This window comes from Setaria italica, chromosome III (genome assembly GCF_000263155.2).
Source record: "Setaria italica strain Yugu1 chromosome III, Setaria_italica_v2.0, whole genome shotgun sequence".
In the NCBI taxonomy this organism is placed as follows: domain Eukaryota; kingdom Viridiplantae; phylum Streptophyta; class Magnoliopsida; order Poales; family Poaceae; genus Setaria; species Setaria italica.
In genome coordinates, this window is record NC_028452.1 from 7,703,545 (window position 1) to 7,723,292 (window position 19,748).

General features: G+C 43.9%; 4 protein-coding genes across 4 annotated transcripts; 3 read left to right on the forward strand and 1 right to left on the reverse strand.

The window, feature by feature from the left end:
• Positions 1-21: 21 nt before the first annotated feature.
• On the reverse strand, positions 22-7,663 carry LOC101765228 (casein kinase 1-like protein HD16). The gene is made up of 16 exons (XM_004960873.4): positions 7,289-7,663; positions 5,598-5,732; positions 5,436-5,509; positions 5,269-5,338; positions 4,432-4,487; positions 4,271-4,342; positions 4,084-4,178; positions 3,897-3,963; positions 3,659-3,788; positions 3,343-3,561; positions 3,034-3,176; positions 2,711-2,885; positions 2,028-2,118; positions 1,284-1,441; positions 598-786; positions 22-512 (listed from the first exon to the last, which is right to left on the reverse strand). The coding sequence occupies exons 1-16, from the start codon at positions 7,376-7,378 to the stop codon at positions 453-455; spliced, it is 1,824 nt and encodes a 607-aa protein (XP_004960930.1). The 5' UTR covers positions 7,379-7,663; the 3' UTR covers positions 22-452.
• A 1,413-nt stretch (positions 7,664-9,076) lies between these two features.
• On the forward strand, positions 9,077-13,284 carry LOC101765636 (ankyrin-3). The gene is made up of 13 exons (XM_004960874.3): positions 9,077-9,229; positions 9,343-9,405; positions 9,498-9,671; positions 9,788-9,919; positions 10,010-10,149; positions 10,743-10,829; positions 11,225-11,350; positions 11,782-11,931; positions 12,042-12,095; positions 12,285-12,386; positions 12,528-12,698; positions 12,793-12,872; positions 13,007-13,284. Exons 1-13 carry the CDS (start codon positions 9,202-9,204, stop codon positions 13,065-13,067), a joined length of 1,368 nt encoding a protein of 455 aa, XP_004960931.1. The 5' UTR covers positions 9,077-9,201; the 3' UTR covers positions 13,068-13,284.
• A 327-nt stretch (positions 13,285-13,611) lies between these two features.
• On the forward strand, positions 13,612-15,225 carry LOC101766052 (HMG box-containing protein 4). Its single transcript, XM_004960875.3, has 2 exons — positions 13,612-13,768; positions 14,368-15,225. Exon 2 carries the CDS (start codon positions 14,382-14,384, stop codon positions 14,940-14,942), a length of 561 nt encoding a protein of 186 aa, XP_004960932.1. The 5' UTR covers positions 13,612-13,768; positions 14,368-14,381; the 3' UTR covers positions 14,943-15,225.
• Positions 15,226-17,249: 2,024 nt separating this feature from the next.
• Positions 17,250-19,748, forward strand: LOC101767686. The gene is made up of 2 exons (XM_004960879.3): positions 17,250-17,756; positions 19,255-19,748. Exon 1 carries the CDS (start codon positions 17,382-17,384, stop codon positions 17,748-17,750), a length of 369 nt encoding a protein of 122 aa, XP_004960936.1. The 5' UTR covers positions 17,250-17,381; the 3' UTR covers positions 17,751-17,756; positions 19,255-19,748.

Consider the following 19,748-nt stretch of genomic DNA (forward strand, 5'->3'; position numbering starts at 1 on the left):
AAACAAACACAGGCCAAGACATATTGTAAGATAACTGAGGTCTATAGAATCAAGGTACCGCTACAAGGGTCCAAATTCCCAAACATGGAAAAGCAACAGGACAAGACAAAGAGACAACTTAGTTTATACAACTTAGGTGCCTACCTTCTGGGTTAAATATTAACTTGAAACTATATGCATGATAACTAATCAAATTTACAACTTACAACAAAACAATTTTAGCAATCTATGGACAAGCTCGTGCAACACCCAACCACTGCAACGTACATTTGTTACAACCATGCTAGGCAGCTAGGGCAACTATTGAAGGAACAGAGGCAGGCTTCTGCATCTATCAGACTGGTTAATTATAGGTGCTAAATTAGAACTATTGTCGCCCTTCAAAATTCCAAATCTATTCAATAGTCCATATAATAAACTCTACAGAGAGTGCCAGTCAAGCATGGCGGACCTTATGACACTGTTCTTCCATAGCAAATGGAAGCTAAGTACAGATTTTTCGCCCATTTATCCTGCAAACATATCAATTAGTACGTGCAAATGGCAAATGGATGGTCCATCTGAAGTTAGAGGAAAGGGACAAAAGTATCAAGTCACCTTCACATGTTGACTGGGGAAAGCAGATGTTCTTAGGGTTTCCTGTGTTTCATCAGCAGGCTTTCTCTTGGGGATGCTCAAGATAAATGCTGCCTGGTCCCATGTTGCAGCTGTCGAGGTGATGCGAAATCCATTATCCCAACGCCGATGGATACCCTCACTTGGATACAAGAAATCAAGCTCCACAACCTACATCAGAAAATGTAAAAAATAAGCAACAAAGGAAAACATGTAGCTTTTAGCATATGCTCTATTGAAGGGTTTAGGAGTGGACTGAAAATCACACTAGCAGCTGTTAAACTTTGCCTTCAGTAACTGTTTTTGGTATTTTCTTGTTGCTGTAGTCTTAGACATATGGTTCTGTGGAAGTCTCAAGTTTTTCACGATCAGTAACAGGCCCTGTGTGCCTGGTTTACTGACATATTACCATTTCTGAACTTAGATAGCTTGGTATCTGGATATGCGAACCAAACTCTGTAATTTCGTTACTATTCAGTAATGAAATTCAGGCATTGCCCTTGGTGGAAAAAAAAAGCATATGCTCTATTGAACTCTCAATGTTCTTATTGAGATTCAGCAATGACAAAGCATGTCAATTGTCAACGTGATTCAACTTTTCGAGAATAGTAGACCAATTGAACAGAATGCAACCTTAAAACATACAGGATGTGACCATGGTAACATACCTGAGCTGTAAAGCCAGCATTACGTGACATGACCACTGCCCACCGGCTTCCTGCAGTGGCCATAGAAGTAACATAGAAACCCTCCCTCCATTTTTTGTTTATCCACTTGAAGGGAAATGAATCGCTTACTTTGTAGGATTGCTGGGCATATTGTGTTCCTGGAGAGGTCAAAGTCAAAACCAATATAGAGAGTGTATACAAGTGTAATATCGTAAACTGTAAGAATCTCCAACTAAAAGCTTGCAACTGCAGCTAGACAAAAAAAAAAAGGACCAAACTAGACCGGTTTATCTCGCTACACATAACTTCTGGAAACGAAAAGGCAGGATTTTCCATGGACAATCTGTCAGTGCCATACCGTACCAATGTTACACAATGTTATAATGTATATGGATTTATTCCTGTAAAAGTAAGTTGGAATCCATACGGAGTAATCCAGAAGGTCCAAGGTTCCAGAGAACGTTACCACGACATGCTATCATATTCCTGGTTCTAAGCATGCATACAAGAGTGTTGTTTTTTTTAGCCCAAGCACCAATTGTATTACCTCTTGACATGACCCACACAATGTTATAATGTATATGGATTTATTCCTGTAAAAGTAAGTTGGAATCCATACTGAGTAATCCAGGAGGTCCAAGGTTCCAGAGAACAGTACAACGACATGCTATCATATTCCTGGTTCTAAGCATGCATGCAAGCGAGTGTTGTTGTTGTTTTTAGCCCAAGCACCAATTGTATTACCTCTTGACATGACCACTAGTGAACTCCCATTGTTTGCACCTGCTAGTGCAGTTATATAGAAGTTTTTCTCCCACTGCTCCATTATCCATTCCTGAAAACAACACAGACAAGAAAATCAGAGTAAATTTCAATAGGGCAAAGTACATGTTAACATAATATCAATAGGCTACAAATCCTACAACACAAAATAAGAGAGTTATGGTGATATGAACTTGGATTTTGGGTGTAAATATCCTTCAGATGAGACAGTGATGGCTTTGTGGTAGAAAGCGATATTGAAAGAGAGCGCTAGAGGAAGAAGGGAACTCAGGAAGGGGAGGCGCTAGGCTGATAGAATACGACATGGGAGCTTTACTTTGACTATTCATTGCTTGCCCTCAAGCAAATGCTCATGGTCTCTATAAATAGTCCCTAACAAACATGGTTAACAAACCAATCTAATCTATACTTCTTTATCCCCAAGGATCCTAGCTAACAAACTAACAGATGAGATCACGCGACAACTAAATTAAATGGCAACTGAACAGAGAATAAGAAGGAAGCCAGATGCCTGGACACGATCAGCTTCCGTGGGACATGCTGTTCAGCCCTTTCTCCTTGGCAGTGCACCGTCGCGCAGGCCCAAAGCCCATAACATATGAGAATGCTGGAATACAAAAGGAACGGACCAGCATCTAGCTTACCTTGTGAAGAAAATATGGAGAAAGTTCATAAACTTGAGAAGTAAATCCAGTGCCAGCATCCATTATCAAAGCCCACAGATTTGAACAAGAGGCGACTGAGCTTATGAACAAGCCATCCTCGTTCCCTTTTGAAATATGCTGTGCTAACCTACTGTCTGCAACATTATAGTGATACCTGCAGATGAACCATGGTTAGAGTGAAGCATTTTCTTTCCAACTAAAGCATACACTTATGCTTATGCGGAACGTAATTGTTCCCGGATGACATTTCCGTGACGAGGAATATGGCACCGTTTCATGCTCCCGGCTGCTAAGATCCATACCTCTGTTTCATAGGCCGCCTGGCATTGTAAACACTAATCCATTGGGTCGCAGGCATCCCCATCCTAATCTTCTTCTTAGGTTGCTCATCATCATCTTCCTCCATCATAAGGCGGCCTCTCTTCTGACCTACCTGATATATAAGCTGGTAGAAATACACAACTTAGTTTATTAGCATCCATACAGACGTGATCATGTGTAGAAGAGTACAACTCCCAAATAAGCAGTGGCACCCAAGCCCACCGTACGAATGCAATGGCTGGGAACAATCTTTAGCTAACAAAAAGCCACAAGGTTGGAAAGGATAGTACCTTCTGAGCACCATCTGTATTGATTGGCCTTATGTCTGGGTTTGGACCAACAATGCCATCAAAAAGAGAAATGCACTTCGCGTAATTTGGTTCTTCATCAAACTTTAAGTTCACGACATACTCGATAAATTGTCGGAAAGGTTGCGGGCAGAAGCAACATAAAGATTCTGAGGAAGTTGCCATCTTTTTCTTGCAAACAAGGAAACCTTTATTCTCCCCCTAAAATCAATTTGTAGAAAACTCTAGTAAGAAGGGGGGGGGGGGGGGTATGCAGCACGGAAATCAGTAAAAGAAAATTTCAAACTCCAAACTTTACCTGATATCCTTGCCAAGGTAGGCGCCCACGCAGAAGAAAAACAAGTGTGTATGCAAGGGATTCAAGGTCATCCCGCCTGCTTCCAGTTCTTCCCAAATGGGCATGCACACTAGCATAACGCACAGTTCCCCTGTTGAGTTAAAAAAATTCAAGTATGAAAACAAAATGTCAGCTTAGAAATAAAAAAAGAATAAAGCCATTACGAGTTAGAACCTAACAAAGTATTGCTCTTGCAAACCTAAAGACGTCGGGCCTCTGATCATATTCAACATGCTCTCCTGTGCTAGTGTCTTTCCATCTAGTAGCTGTGATGAAAATCAATAAATCAATGCTAAGTCAAATGGAATAACATATATATTTGAAGGCCCAATGGCCTAATATGACACTAAATTTTTTCTCTGAGTTGGAATATCAAATGAAATCACCTAAACCAAGGTCAACAAGAAAAAGTTTCTTCTCTTCTAGGGTGCCTGGAGGTCCGAGCAAAAAGTTTTCAGGTTTTACATCTCCATGGACATACCTACCATAAAAAAAAAGATATTTTAGCTATAATTTTATACACAGCATGCAACATATATTAGTTGACTTTGGTAAGAAGAGCATATTAGATACCCTTTTGAATGCATCTTCTCCAATATGGAAATTGCTTCTATGGCAATGCAAGCAACCATTTCAACAGACATACTGCAACCAAAACAAATTTGAATCAATTAATAAGCTAAGAAGAGTGGAAAACACTAAATAGAACAAATGGAACAGCATTAGGTACTTACGAGTGGGAGTTATTATTCCAAACATCCCAGAGGCTTGGTCCCAACATGTCCATAATCTGCATAGAGGTAGCAGTGAACAGGCTTTTCTTGGTAATGAAGTGCCCAAACAATTTTATTCAATACTCAATACTCTACATACAAGCAGTGGGGGACCTAGTAGTCAATACATATTTTGGTGAATGGAGTCAGATAGTGCGCAGTATGCTAGGTGGTGTCAAGTACAGTCACCAGCTAATTAGAATGTGGATATAATTAGAAAAATAATTATGAGTTCTCTAAGCAATCTTAACCTAAAAACTGTAGTGAAAACTAAGTTATGAATTGGTTTTCATTAACCTGTTATTCTGTTTTTGAGCCATTGTGCTAAAGGGCAGCTTTTCTGTCCATAGGCCCACAAGTGCCCAAAAAGGGAAAAAAGAAGTCACTAATTTTGCCCTTTGTATACCTATCTCCTGGACATAGCAAAGTGATCTCATCAATCACGAGGTAAGTACCTTCCGTGGAGGAAAAATTGGATGTTCAAGTTTTTAACTGATCAAGAAGCCAATTCGATATACTAGTAATTATTCCTTACCTACACCCAATAATGTCATTAATGCCAGTACCAGTTTTAGTTATAGTGCGTATTTTAGTAAACTGAGGCAGGAGCTAGAAAAGGATTAATTGGATTAAGCATAAACAAATGGAAAATTTTGAAACAAAATGGGTTATACATCATAAATGTGCTAAAAAATGGGGGGGAAATTTCTAGTTTAGCAAGTGTGCTTGGGCATGCACTATATATATACAATGGTAGTATGCTATGAAATATGAAGGCAAAGACTACACGCTTATTACCATGATATAATACTCTCCCTGCTTCCCTTTGTAGTGTACTCTTGGCACGCCATGAATTCCACTAAGAGTGCTGCAGGATGGATGTTTAATATAAATACAAAGGTAACATGTAAATTTCATGCCAAAGAGAAAAATGTAGGCTATGGTGCAACAAAATTGTCACTTACTTGTACACTTGCCACTCGTAAGGAGCACCGTAGTTGCAACCTTTGCTGGTTCGATGTTCAAATTTTATTGCAACCTGGTATGAAGGAAAGCATGAATACCAATGCAACTATGATAGTATCAATCTTCAAATACAAAGAAAATTTCAGAAAAGGAGTACAGACCTCCAAAGCATTTGCACCAGGTGTCCTTTCACTGACACTAGGAGAGGAAATACGGCGACCGACATATACTTGCCCAAATCCTCCCTTTCCAAGTTTTCTGTCAAGTCTGTAGGTAGGTGAATTACCAATTTGAACCTGTTCAAGCACACCAGAAAATTATATAAGTCATACTCATACCACCAGTAGTCCAATACAACATCCTATCTTGAAAGCTGATAATTATTGCAAGGGCTCAAATGAAACTTATACACCACTACACATGAGAAGTGAACAAAGACCCGTCAATATCTACTACAGGTATAGGCCATTTTACGTGCAGATTAAAAAACAAAGATCTGCCATGTCGAGAGTGTAAGGTTCTCGTGATGATAAAATCTATCCTTTTTCCACACGTAGGTATTTTATTCTTATTAGGACTTAATCAACACACAAGAAATGCAGTTACAACAAATGAGACAAACAACCAAACAGGGCATGTCACACACATGAGCAGCCAGTAAGGGAAATCAAATGCAAAAAAAACAGTAGTAATAATAAACATGCAATAATCTTCAACAGCTGGATTAATCAACTCTCATCCCCAGTTGGAAGAAACAAATAAAAGATTTTAAGTTCTAGGAACTCAGACTGATAAAAAAAATACTTGCTATAATGTTGTATCAGTCATAATTTCCTGAAGTTATAACAGAAGTACTGTGCTAACAACCTTACATGGCGATCATCCTATTTAATAACTTCCATAATTTCCATCAAGAGAACAGAGACGGATGTGGATAGAGCAACTTCAAAGTTGTTAAGCATCTATTTCTCTAGGCTCTATCATATTACAAGCTAACACATGTTTTACATTTTCATTAGATGAAATTTATCCTTTCCAGGATGCTACAGACAATGAATGAGATGGAAAACACATTTTTTTTCAGCATGCAGGAGTTCATGTGTTCCTTCCTCTTTCTGAAAACACTATAAGATGTGCTATTATTCTTATTGAAAACACGGTTATCTGGAGCTTTGAAAAAACCTACCATGCAGGGATGCCAACCTAAACATAACCACGGCTCTAGATAATCTTTTTTATTACAACATCATAACTGCAGTTTCCCGGCCCTACAAACAGCATGGTTGGTGCATCATATTCTGATGGAGCCTCGCTGGATACCAAAAACCACCCTTACAATATTACAATCAGCAATGACATACTTCCTTGCATCAATTGGCTACCTCCATAGATCACCAACATTATACTTTGCATGGCTACTACTTAGAGAAAACAAAAGCGGAATTTCCTTTTGCTCGCCCGCTTCACCAGATATGGAAAGACTAAAAAAAAAAACAACACCTACTCCACGCATGTCATCCCTGGCATGGCATCATATTTCCAAAAATGGCATGCTCATTTAACATCCACACTAGAGCAGTAACGCCTGCGCCAATGCCGGCCGAAACATAAGAAGAACCCGAATTAATCTGTACTGGTGCCCTTAACATGGCAACTAAACTGGGCAACTCCATCAACAACCCAAACGCGGCCTATCCATGCCAGCATGCCACACAGCTCGAGTTCACGCGCTCAATGCCCAATCCGCCGGCAACCGACCACCGCCAGCGTCTAATCGTTGGTCCCACACTCCAAAGCGCCGCCCGATTCGCGACAGTCGGGAGCGAACGAAAGAGATGAGAGAGATCCTGACCGTCTCGGGGAGCGGCGTGGCGCCGCCGTCGTCGCCCGGGGCGGCGCCGGCCCTGTCGACGCTCCGGACGACACTGTCTCCGTCGTCCATCCCCGCGCGGAGGGCAGCCCTCCCTCTCCTGGTCCCTACTCCAGCGGCGAGGGGGGTTGTTCCTCCTTCAGGCAACCGCTGCTTTTCGCTCCGGCGGGTGCTCCCCCGCAGGGAACCGGGACTCCGAGCAGTAAGGGCTAGGGTTCGAGGTTGGTTGCGCGAGGTTGAGGAGGAGGCGGCGGCGGAGGCGGTGGACTCTGGACTGGTCGGCGACGGGGAGGAAACGACTAGATGAGAGAGAACCAAATGGAAAGGCAAAAGCAGAGGAGACGAGAGGGGCTGGAAGATTCTGGACGGAGATCTCTCTCGGCTCCTAGCGCAGATGATTCCTTCCTCCCCTCGTCGACGGCGTAGAGCTATGGTTCTGCCTCTGTGCGAGGAATACGTACTTTACGGGTTACGCCTTTGGTAGTCATCATCATGTTGGACAGTTGGTTACCGATGTAACTTCGCATTCGCAATGATTCCGGTGTAACTTCACATCCATCCAGGGACTCCTACGATACCTGCAAATTGGTTACCGATCTTTGAAAAAGAATACGTCATGTCACTAAATTTTTAGAACGGATCATCCAAAGCCATGTGTGTGCTGCAAACAAGAAAAAAACCTGTACCATAGTCGACTAAGAACTTGTTAAGGTAAAATAATTCGAATCTCAAAATAGGATAGATGAGATAATATTGAACTAGTTGGCTAATCTACCGCACTATATCTTAAGAAAATACGGCACTCCTTACAATTTTTATCTTAGCTATAGTAACAGTGCACGAGAAGTAGGTGAAACAAGAGGGAGGGAAACATATCTAATGTCCAATATTAAAAGTGTTCGCTTCTAATTATTGCCACTATTCATGCTGTGGGCTGTAGCTGTACAACCCAGCCGTTTGACTGCAGCTCAACAACAAGTAGCGGCAGTAGCTTTTACCACCACCATCAGAAGACCGAGCGTAGCTCGAGTGGCTGCTGGTGAGGATGTTCGCCCAGCCAACCCGGGTTCGATCCCTAGGATCGAACTTAGGTGCTTCACCGAGGTTTTTAGTCTTAGGTTTGCTAGGACACACACGTGCGCATAAGTGATGCTGCACGTCCTCGAGCACTGGAGGTCTAGACCTCCCAATATCTTCCATAAGCATGTGTATGGATGCGCATGCGTGTGCGCGCGTGTGGTGTGAGTGTGGAGTGCGTTGGTTGTGTGCGTCCTTGTTGTACCCTCTTAGAAAAAAACTTTTACCACCGTCAGGCTAGCTGCAACAAATGGTGGCTGCACTACAGCTGCTTGCTCATGGCTGGTTGTAGTTGTTGCAAAGGCTGTTGCAACTGCAGCTACACCTAAGGTGTAGCCAGCACTACCGAACAGTGTGGTATCTTCTCGTATCACTTTCTGCACATGTATTTTTACTCCTCCGTGCCACAACTGTAAGTGAAACACACTCAAAATATCATATATGTGCACGGTTCCCAATATTTATATTAGAAATTATGGCGTTTCAACATCACAAGCCTATGTTCTAGCGTCTCTGCATTGTTGCCGCTGTAATACTTACTTCCATTCTAAACTTATCTAAAATTATTATTTCTCAAATTCCCGCGGCAATCCGCGTGAAGAATTCAGCTAGTAATAATGATTTAATGGGCCTAATTTAACTGCTAGGGATGGGCTCAAATGGGCCTTGTGGATTTCCAGAGACCCCTGGACTTTTCGGTTCAACTTCTCGTCCTCTCCTTCCCCGTGGTGGGTCTACTGTCTGTCTGTCTCCTGTCTCCCTCCCTCGCCGCCGCCGCCGCCGCCGCCCCTCGCCGCCGTCCCCAGGTTGCTCTCGTCATGGCCGACGCCACCGCCGCCCTCGAAGGTTCCACTGGATCCAACCTCGCTCCTTTCTTCTCCCTCTATTTCTGCTTCTTTTCCCTTGCTCTCAGTTTGCTTGCGTTTGATTGAATTATATCGATTCCACTGCCTCGCCAGCTCGGAGCAAGGTGCAAGCTTTCCTAGAGGCTGCGCGCGCCGGCGACCTCGATTCCCTCAAGAGTACGTGCCTATGGTTCCATCAATCATCAGCCGTTACTACCGTCTCGCTTCCACTGTCATCTTCTCACCAGAGGGAGCCTAACTACTTGCAGACCTCGTCGCGGCGCTCGACGAGGAGGGCACAGGCGCCGCCGCGGTCGCCGCCGCCGTGCGGGACGCCAACAAGCGCACCGCGCTCCATTTCGCCGCGCGCGAGGGCCGCACCGACGTCTGCCAATTCCTCATCGACCAGCTCGGCCTCCCCGTCGACCCCAAGGATGATGATGGTAATGCATCCTTTGCTTTCCATCTTTATGTACCCAGTACCCCAATGCAAACACCACACTGTATCTGTAATTCTGTATGTATGCCATCTCATCTGTACCCGCTCCCTCCTGGCTAGGCGAAACTCCACTCATCCATGCTGCACGTCAGGGCCATCTGCACACTGCCAAGTATCTCCTTGACCATGGAGCCGATCCTTCGGTGGCCTCGAGCCTAGGAGCCACAGCGCTACATCATGCTGCAGGAATAGGTAGTATGCGCCCTCCTGGTGCAGCATATTTTTTTTTTCTGTTTTGCAATACCAATCAATCATCAAATCATGTATATTTCCATTGAGCAGGAAACACGGAGCTCATAAAGCTTCTTCTCTCCAAGGGAGTTGATATTGAATCAGAAAGCGATGCCGGTACTCCCCTTGTATGGGCCGCTGGTCATGGACAACTAGATGCAGTCAAACTTCTGCTTCAACATAATGCTAAGGTACTGATTTTTCATTCTTCTTTGTCACCATCTTGACTTCATAGCGAATTTAGCAACAAGCATAAGGTTCAGATGCTACTATTTTGCCTTACTATATATCTCCACAATCATTTTTTTACTGCAATCCTATTGCCTTCACTTGAACTGATTAACACAAAAACCTTTAGCAATAGTTTCACCTTTTTTTCCCTTTAGAGCTATAGAGGAGATCCTAATAAATGTATAAATATGAAATAGAGCTCAGGGTCTACAAGAACAGAAAAACAAAAGCTGGTGTGTGAGGCCAACAGATCTCATGGGACTATAATACAAAAGCTGAAGATGATCTATTAATTTATTTGTTGCCAAGACAGTAAATGAGGCGAAAAATTCTTTCAAAACTTTTACTTCACCATACCCATACCTGCCAGTTGGGATATCTTTCATCTGAACGTGATTCCAGGCACTATGTGAAAGATGCATATGTTTTTACTGGATCCAGATGTGCCAATCTGGAAGGCCAAGAAATATTTTCTGATTTGCTATCTATGACTTAAAGTTAGTTAGGCTTCCTGTTGTTAATTATTGTGCTAATGCTTTGCCTTTCTATGCAGCCAAATACCGAAAACGCTGATGGTGTCACAGCACTATTATCTGCTGTTGCTGCAGGTTCCCTTCCATGCTTGGAGGTTCTTATCGAGGTGCACAGTCTAATTTGATGACTGATTGACTGAAACACTTGTTCTTTCTTCCCCTAGTGTGTATCCTTGCTTCGTGTTCTGGGCTATGTCATTGGGATTCGTAGGAGCACACACATAAATAGAATTAAGCACATTTCTTGTGCTCCTATTTTTCAATCTTTCGTTGTATTATGTAATTTAAACTATAATGCTTGTTTGCCAGCATAAGAGAGTTTCAACAAAAAGATGCGAAATGTTTCTAGTCTTCACTTTGTTGACTAAGCTGTTTCAATTCGTTGACTGATGCACACTAGACATATTAATATTGCTCTATGTACTTAGTTACTGTTAGTAACAATGCCCTTGTATCAACTATGCTTTCTACCTCCGAAACTAACCGATAATATGCAATGTAGGCAGGTGCAAACCCAAATATCAAGGCTGGTGGAGCAACCCCATTGCATATTGCTGCAGATAGTAGAAATATAGAAGTAATCAACTGCTTACTTAAAGCTGGAGGTGACCCAAATACCTGCGATGATGTAAGTTGTACTCCATCTTAATAAAACTAGTATTATATTGAAATTTCAATATCCAGGTTCATGCTATGTGTTGGCCTGTTTTAAAGAGCCATAAGATGCAGCCAATCTTTTGGTCTTTGTATTGTATCCGACCATGCCATCAAACACCAGATAACTTGACGGTGCAGCTGTTATATTATTTATATACTGTATATACTGTCTTATTACAAACTACAGAGTGTATTAGTGGTAGCTTTGGTTTGAGCAACTGCCTTTCTGTGGCTTCTGTAAGCACTTCCATTACCTGGTGCGCTGAAAGATAATTCTTTGTTGGGTGTCAATGCAGCTTAAATCATACTTACGTGTTGTTAAATAGTACGTGGTTCATTATTTGTTCTGTCGTACAGACAAGTGAAGCTGACATTTGATTGCCATGTGATTTCCTTCTTCAGGATGGACTAAAGCCAATACAGGTCGCTGCTTGGAGTAACAATCGTGAAGTCGTGGAACTTCTTTTACCATTAACATCCCCAATTCCTGGTGTTTCAAACTGGAATGTAGATGGAATTATCGAATACATGGCTAAAGAGTCAGAGGAAAAGGTGCCACTTGAATCACCATTTTAGCTATTTTGCATCCTCATAGGTTCCAGAAACCTCTTACAAACCTTGCAAGTTCCGCGCATATGCTAATTGTTGAACAAATGTTGCAGTCTCAATTGAAGGAAGCAACATCTAAGAGATCAGGCAGACCGCAGCCTGTCGAGGTATGTCATGCACTCATGCTCATACATACTTTTGGTGTCAATCAAGGCTTTCATTTGTCTTAAATGACCGTCACGTATTAGGAAAGATAACCAGGGCTTTTACCATCTTAATTCTTAAATGAAGGTAGACTTGATCTGGCAGTTGAGTGCTAAAATTTGAAATCTTACAGTAGTTAATGTGCTGTGCAGGTGTCATCAGAAGCAAAAAAGAGATCCTTGGAAGCTAAATCGAGAGGTGATGATGCCTTCAGAAGAAAGGACTACCTTGTTGCTGTGGATGCTTACACGCAGGTGACTAAAATCGAATGATTTTTCCACATAGAAAGAGCACAGCAAAATCAAACTCTGGAACTGGGCTTCTAACTGTACCTGTACCTGAGATTCTACTGTTATTCTTCGTCCTCTTAACATTGGCACGGAATTGCATTTCAGGCTACAGAGCTGGACCCAAATGATGCGACAGTGCTCTCAAACAGAAGCCTCTGCTGGTTGCGGGCAGGGCAAGCTGAGCGTGCTCTGGAGGATGCAAAAGCATGCCGAGCATTGAGGCCAGATTGGGCGAAAGCTTGCTACAGGGAAGGTGCGGCCCATCGCCTGTTACAGGTATGTGAGATTGAGAGATATGATTGGGAATTCACCCACAGCCTGTTTGTCTTTAGACTGACTAATTTATTCGTTGTGTGTGGTGCCCTGGCAGAGGTTTGAGGAAGCCGCAAATGCCTTCTATGAGGGCGTGCAACTTGAGCCAGAGAACAAAGAGCTGGTCAGCGCGTTCAGGTATATAAGCAGACCCGGTTTTGTTTCGTTAGCATGGCCAGTATGGACATGGCCTTGGTCATGGCCATGCTATGCTATGGTTTGTTCTTGCAGTCATTGATGTTTCTAATGTCAATGAAACAAACAACAAACAGGGAGGCCATCGAAGCCGGGAGGAAGTTCCACGGGGTGGACACGCCGAATCCAGCACAATGAGACCGAATATCTGGTGAATTGGTTGAAGCTGTACTGTTTGCCTTCGATTAGAGATATGATGAGGAACCAGTCTAGTTGGATGGGCAGGAATGTTTAGTTGGATTGGGATTTCATGAGATGATGAGGAACTAAAGTTCGAACCGGCAGAAAATTTGAAAGTTTGCCAAGTTTTGTGAGTTATATGTGGTGGTTTTTGCCATGTTTAGCTTGGCACGGATCTGGGGATGCTCTGCTCGTTAGATTGAGATGATGGATGGAAAAAGACATAGACATCTCGGCATTTCGCTGATGTGAACCTTTGTTATTTTCCCCCCTTGCGAAGACGAACCTTTGGTTTTCTGCCAACAGAAGTCACCGTTGAACATATAGCAACCGAAGTCACCGTTGAAAATATAGCAGCATGTCACGGACGATTCAGGAAGCTATATCAATAAAGCTTAGCATTTGCATTGCTGTGAACCCTATTCTTTTGCCCGAGCGATATTGAAAGGCCCAAAACCCACCACAGGTCAGGTTAGTGAAAAAACAGAAAGAAAAGGCCCAAAACCAAGCCCATCTGGTGGCTGGCCACTTCTTCCTTGCTTGCGCCGGCAGCACGGCACGCCTGGATCCGTCCATATTCCGTCGCCTCCGATACCCGGCCGGTCGGGAGCACGCCGCGCCGCCTCTCGCTCTCTGTCTCTCCTCCGCCCGTCTCGCCGGTAAGCACCCCAAGCTGGCCCTGTAGTAATCGAATCGATTATCTTCCCCCTCCCCCTCCGAGGATTGGATTAGGGCATGAAAATCCTCTCTATTCTCTTCGACTGCTGTTGGCTAGCGCCTGGATTCGCAACTGGGTGGATGGATTGATGGTGATTAGTGGGGACGAACACCTAACCTATCCCGGATCTTCCTTGCTCCGATTCTTCATCCATCTATCCAGTTTTGTTTGTCATGAGTTTGGTGGGGTTTGCTTTGGTGCGCCTGCACGAGGGTTGTTCGGTGCTCAATTTCTTACTTCTCCTTAAAAAATTCACCATTGGCTAGCATTTTGCTTCCTCAAGCTAGCAAGCGCATTTGTTCCTCTTATCCTCGTCGCTTTACTTGCCACATCTTTCGCTCTGAAACAAAAGGAAAACGCTGATAGACCACGGATTCATGGTGACTGCAAACCATACCATTGTGCGTTTACTGTGCTTCTATGTTCTTGCTAACGGAGTATTTAGTGAAGAATTCCTTTTAAATGATCCTTTTACTTGCATCTTGCTCGCGATTGTCAACAAACTTGCAAGGCAATGCCAACAATATGCTATTGGTGCAGGACATCTCTCCACGATGGGTGACTACACAATCCAGATCAGCACCAAGCTCATTGATCAGCTTGCTCGCGATGATGAGAAGGTCAAACGCAAAGCCAGGAAGCCCAAGCCCAAGAAGAAGGCCACTGTGGAACGGCATGAAGAACCCCAGGACAGCGCACCAAAGGAATTCCCAAGCGAACCCAAGACTAGCAGCCCTGCTCCTGCTCCTGGGTGGCCTCTGCAGCCTCCCCCTATGTTTCTGCCAGTGACCCCTGCTCCCCCACCGCCCCCAGCCACAATGCCAGAGGTGGAAGCCATCCGTTCCATTCTTAAAGAAAGTGAGGCAGTTCTGGAGAAGCTGGACAAGCAGGAGGCTGGGGCACGCCAAGAGCTCAGCAAGAGAGCAAAGGAGCTGCACGACAAGGAGTTCAAGCTGCCGTACCAGAACCCCATGCCCTGCACTGAGGAGAGAGCAGGCTGCCTCGAGTGTTACAAGAGCAATGCGAAGGACCCGCTCAAGTGTGCTGAAGCTGTCAGGAGATTTGAGGCATGCGCTCGCATGGCCGTGAAGAATGCCCCCACCAAAGCCGATTAGTAAGTAGCCCATGAAGTTTCGTGAGTTGGGGTGACCTGATACACTGTTCTGCCTTGTTTTTTACGATTTTGAGGTGATCCAATAACCTGGATTTTTCATGGGAACCAAAAAACATCTTTGTAGATTTCTAATTGCACTGCACTGGGCTAGGTGAGGCTGCATAGCCTAAGTTTAGAGCTTCCGTATTACATATGTTTGTCACAATCGGAATATCAATTGGTGGTGCGAAGTTTTTTTTGTCTGAATGAGATTTTATGAGTAAGATCGGTATGCATTGGCTGAAGTACTTATTGTTGCATTGTATATGGTAACATGATTGATTTATTGTCCTAGACATACGCTTTGGCCTGTGCCTCTGTTTAGCTCTTTTCAATGTTAAGTGACACATTTTAGCAGCATCATACCCCAAGTATCACTGCCTTATCATATTCACTCAGCTGTTGGGATGTAGCATTATACCCCAAGTAGATCTCCTTGCTGGTTACTTACAACCTTTTTGGTCAAAATTGCACCCTGAACCCATGAAAGAAATCCTACCCAGCGCTGCTGATAGTAGTGCCAGCGCCAACGGTAAGGCACAGATGCTCCTCCAAAATTCCATCGCAAGTGAAGTGTATCTATATGGTTACTTTGATCTGGATAGCTTCTTGTTGCTGCTTGTTTCAGATAATTTTGTCAGTGATTGCAAAGTATGGGGGTATGTTGTCTTCTCTTGTTATAGGGATGGTCTGTCTTCTCTAAAAATCTGCTGGATGACTAGAGTTTGATTGGCGCCAAACAGCCAAAAAACATCTGCTTACTATCTTTATGAGTTGTGGCGGCATTCTATTATGTGCTGCTACCCTACCTCCCCATTGCATTCCGTCTGTCCAATTATCTTTCTTACCTTCCATTTTCCTATTTTTTTTCTTTTGCCCATTTAGTTTGTTGTTGGGTCTGCACCAAGGTGGTAAGTGGTAACTAAAAGCAACTCATGTAAAAACTAATAATAATCTCTGAAGAGTTGCACATTTAGTTTGATTTTACTTCTGGCAAAAGAATCTGATATATGCTTTTACAACTGTGGCTTACTGATGGAATGATACAACTAGCTAGGTGCAACTCACCTTCTTGACGCTGATGACTTTGCTTGCTCTTATGTCCTTGAGTTTCACTCCCACGACTATGTGAGGAGGGGAGGTTTATAATTAAATTTAATTAGTTTCCAGAAATCAATGTAGATCATGTGTAGGATAAGAGTGCATGGTATATATCATTTTTTTTTCAACTGCTCTCTTTCATTTTTCTGCTGTATTTACAAACTCGACCATGCATATGATTGTTTGCCCTTACTGTTCTGTGGCATGCATGATCTAACTGGTAGCTGCAGTTATACATTCCATGGTCTAAATGAATTGGCCCTCAAACAGGAGAATATGCACAGCACAGCGTTGTTCTTTGCTGCTAGTATTCACCCTACTGTTGGGTTGCTGTATCCCCAAGTAATGCTGGGATGCAACTCAACAGCATCAGGAACAAAACAAATACATTCTGTCACCAACGAATTAAGGACAGATGAAGAAGGGTGTTAGATTGCTACTCCAGGACAGATGAGAGCCTGGGAGTAGCTAAATAGAAAGGATAATAAGATTGCTGGTTGTTGGTGGTGTTTGTTGATGCATCTCATCGATCGACCACCAGCTCAGCTCGCCGGCGGGGCAGCTGCTCAGTTCCTTGCACTCCAGCTTGGCCTTGACTGCCGACAGCCCCTCCATCATGTGGTGCAGCCCCGCCCTTGGCCTTGGCGCCTATCGACGGGCTCTCGTCATCGTCTTCGCTTGCCGGCGCCGGCGCCCCGTCGTCGTCTGCTGCCGTGCGGCGGCGCATCAGCTTCCGGCGCAGACGCCTCCTCTGCCGCGGCAGCCAGCGAGCGCTCCATTGCGGCCGCCAGGAGCGCTAGCAGCAGCGTTGGCCATCGTCGATCGACCAGTGTCTGTTGCTTCCTTGCTCGATCACGGGAACAAGTGACGTGGTTGCGATGACATATGTGTATTACACTATTACTATAGCAATGCTGGCAAGGTTTTATTATATATATTATATATAATAGAGGTGATGAGCACCTAAAAAACAGATGGAGCAGAACTGCTATGCTAGCGCCTAGTACTAGGCACTGTACAGAGCGTTCCTGTCCGAGTGTCTCGACAAGCAAATACTACCAGCTTTATTTCTTTTCTTTTTTAGAGGAGCAAATGTCCTACTACTACCCAAGCCCAACACCACTATCTCAGCCCATCTTAAAAATTGACTTCAACCTGGACCTGGGAGCCAACACCGGCCCAACCATCTCATTCCCCCCCAAAGCCTCCGGCAATCGTCGCCGCCTAGGGTTTAGGCTTCCGGCCGCCGCAGCCTCCACGCAGCGAGCGAAAGGGGGATCGCCGGAAGGGAGCCGCGGAGATGAGCGGGAGCGCGTTCAACGCGTTCAAGTCGCGGGTGCCGGTGGCGTGGAGCCCGCGGCTGTACATCACGCTGGTGCGGGGGCTCCCCGGGACGCGGCGCCTCCACCGCCGCACGCTTGAGGCCATGCGCCTCCGCCGCTGCCACCGCACCGTCGAGCACCGCACCACGCCGTCGCTCCTCGGGATGCTCACGCAGGTCAAGCGCCTCGTCGTCGTCGAGACGGAGGAGATGTACAACGCGCGGAGGCAGGCGGAGGAGGAGCGGCGCGCGCCCAGGCCGCCGCTTGTCATCTCCCACCACCCGCCGGCTCCGACTCCGAAGCCGGCAGCAGCCGCGGCTGAGGGTGCCGCTGCCACTGCGCAGTAGCCTCTGGTAAGCTTCTGGAGCCCAGATTGTTCCCAGAGTGCTCTGTTTTTCTGTTGTGTTGCATGCCCTTGAAGTGTTTGATCCAATGTCTCAAGATAGAGTTGTCAGTACATCAAGTTTATCTGCGTTCTGTTCCAATGAAATTTAAATGTCTTAGCATGAAGAACAATTGAAGAGTTTGCAGTGGCTATTAATTTGCCACTCCATTTCTGTATCAAGAGTGCTTATGTCAGACGTTAAACCAATTGTTGTACTGTTTTTCCCATGATAGGTTGCTGTAATTGTTGTGTTACACCATCATGTAAAGTGACCATATGGATTATGGAAGGCACAATTCTATAATGGCATATCCGTTTATGACAAATTGTGGGTTTAGCCCTTCTGAATCAGGGGCAGTGCATGAAAAGCAAGCATAAAATATTTCTGTGCTACTTTTTTTCATGCACTCCTTGGTTGACGAGTTATGTTGCATGAAATTATTGCATATCAAGTCTGTGACTTCTAATGGTAGAAAAAGGAGAAGGGCAATTAACCTTGATGTTATACCACATGACCTCAATGTGCCCAGGCTAGCTAGACCAGATAATCTAGTGCCAAATATTCTTCTCGTGGTTGTGCATGTGATTGGCAAGATTTTCTACATGTTTGCTCTGAGAGATTTGAGTGAATAGATATATCACTTCTTGTTTTTATAACAGCCAAGGTGTTAGTGGATGAATCATCCTTTGAATTTTCAGTACATATAAAAGAGAAATTCTTTATTGTATCTTAACCTGTTCCATTAACTCACATTGTATGATTTACCCTCAGTTCATAAAGAAATTAAATTGAGGTGGTGTCACTGTGATGTTATTCTTCTCATGCGACACGAGTCTCACCAAATAGCCTTTCATTTTTCTTCCAAAAATACGATAAGGAATAAAATGGTCTTTTCACGCCCCACATGATGGTTAAACTTGGGGCTTGTTTAATCTCCCCTCCCCACCGAACCGAACGAGCCATACCACAGCTACAGTTTATTCTTGAGCAATTCTTATTCCCCCTGTAGCACCGCTTACAAGGCAAGCAAGGGTGAATACTTGTGTAACAACGATTTGTTTCGCACTAATAAAATCAGGAAATCAGAAAAAGTACTAAATAAGACAGTTGCAAACATGCAAAGAAGAGCCGAGTCTTTCATAAGCTATTGTGGGCATTCATAGTCTCATAGAAGTGCCTCACTTGTGGAGATCTTCAGGAAATAAAACAGATGTCTATTCAATCGTAAATGGGAACGCAATACTCATCTTTATTGAGACTCCTATGGGGATTGCCTAGAGGGGACCTGTTTGGAACTAATTATGTATGTAGGGGAGCATGAATTATTTTGCGGTCTGGTTATGTAATTCAACTCCTAAAATTTGAGGGGAGTTTGGCAAACTTATAATCTGATAAGGACCATGAGTAATAATGTTGTTTTGCCATGCTACTCAATTCCTAATATTTACCTTTGGTTTTCTTGTAGGGCATCAGAAGCCTTTCATGACAGTCCAGCAACATAATAATTTATGTGCCTTTTATCAACAGATGCTTTCATTGGATCCTCCTGCTCAACAAGCTCTAGCAACCCATGCTATATGCAACACACACTGCAGCATGCTACTGTTTTCATTGGTCCTGTATTTTAGATTGTTATGGGCTGATGCCATTGTCTTTCTATACTTGTGGTCAATCAAGCTCAGTGCAATTACTAAAATTCCTGAAAATGCTCTTTAAGATGTGTCATATTGGTTCCATGCCTAATTCAGCCTAAGGGATGTCAGCCTTTAAATTTACGGTATCGTGATTGTTCCAACTTCCAACCTTAGCAAAGGGGGTTGCTAGCTTCAGTTATAATTGCCAAATTTGCTTCAGTTCTGAAGTAAAACTGTCTTGTATACTCTGGTGATTTTGGTGCTGTGCCTTCTAACTCTGATTTTGCGCTGAAAATGATTATTAGTCGATATAATAGTTATTATA

Excerpts from the sequence above, each read along its gene's own strand:
- LOC101765636 (XM_004960874.3), top strand. The coding sequence starts at position 9,202 with ATGGCCGACGCCACCGCCGCCCTCGAAG. Across the intron at positions 10,150-10,742 it reads TGCTTCAACATAATGCTAAG|CCAAATACCGAAAACGCTGA; the intron begins GTACTGATTTTT and ends CTTTCTATGCAG. Across the intron at positions 12,096-12,284 it reads GCAGACCGCAGCCTGTCGAG|GTGTCATCAGAAGCAAAAAA; the intron begins GTATGTCATGCA and ends TGTGCTGTGCAG.
- LOC101766052 (XM_004960875.3), top strand. The coding sequence starts at position 14,382 with ATGGGTGACTACACAATCCAGATCAGCACCAAGCTCATTGATCAGCTT.
- LOC101765228 (XM_004960873.4), bottom strand. The coding sequence starts at position 7,378 with ATGGACGACGGAGACAGTGTCGTCCGGAGCGTCGACAGGGCCGGCGCC. Across the intron at positions 5,510-5,597 it reads CTGGTGCAAATGCTTTGGAG|GTTGCAATAAAATTTGAACA; the intron begins GTCTGTACTCCT and ends CCTTCATACCAG. Across the intron at positions 5,339-5,435 it reads TACGAGTGGCAAGTGTACAA|CACTCTTAGTGGAATTCATG; the intron begins GTAAGTGACAAT and ends TCCATCCTGCAG.
- LOC101767686 (XM_004960879.3), top strand. The coding sequence starts at position 17,382 with ATGAGCGGGAGCGCGTTCAACGCGTTCAAGTCGCGGGTGCCGGTGGCG.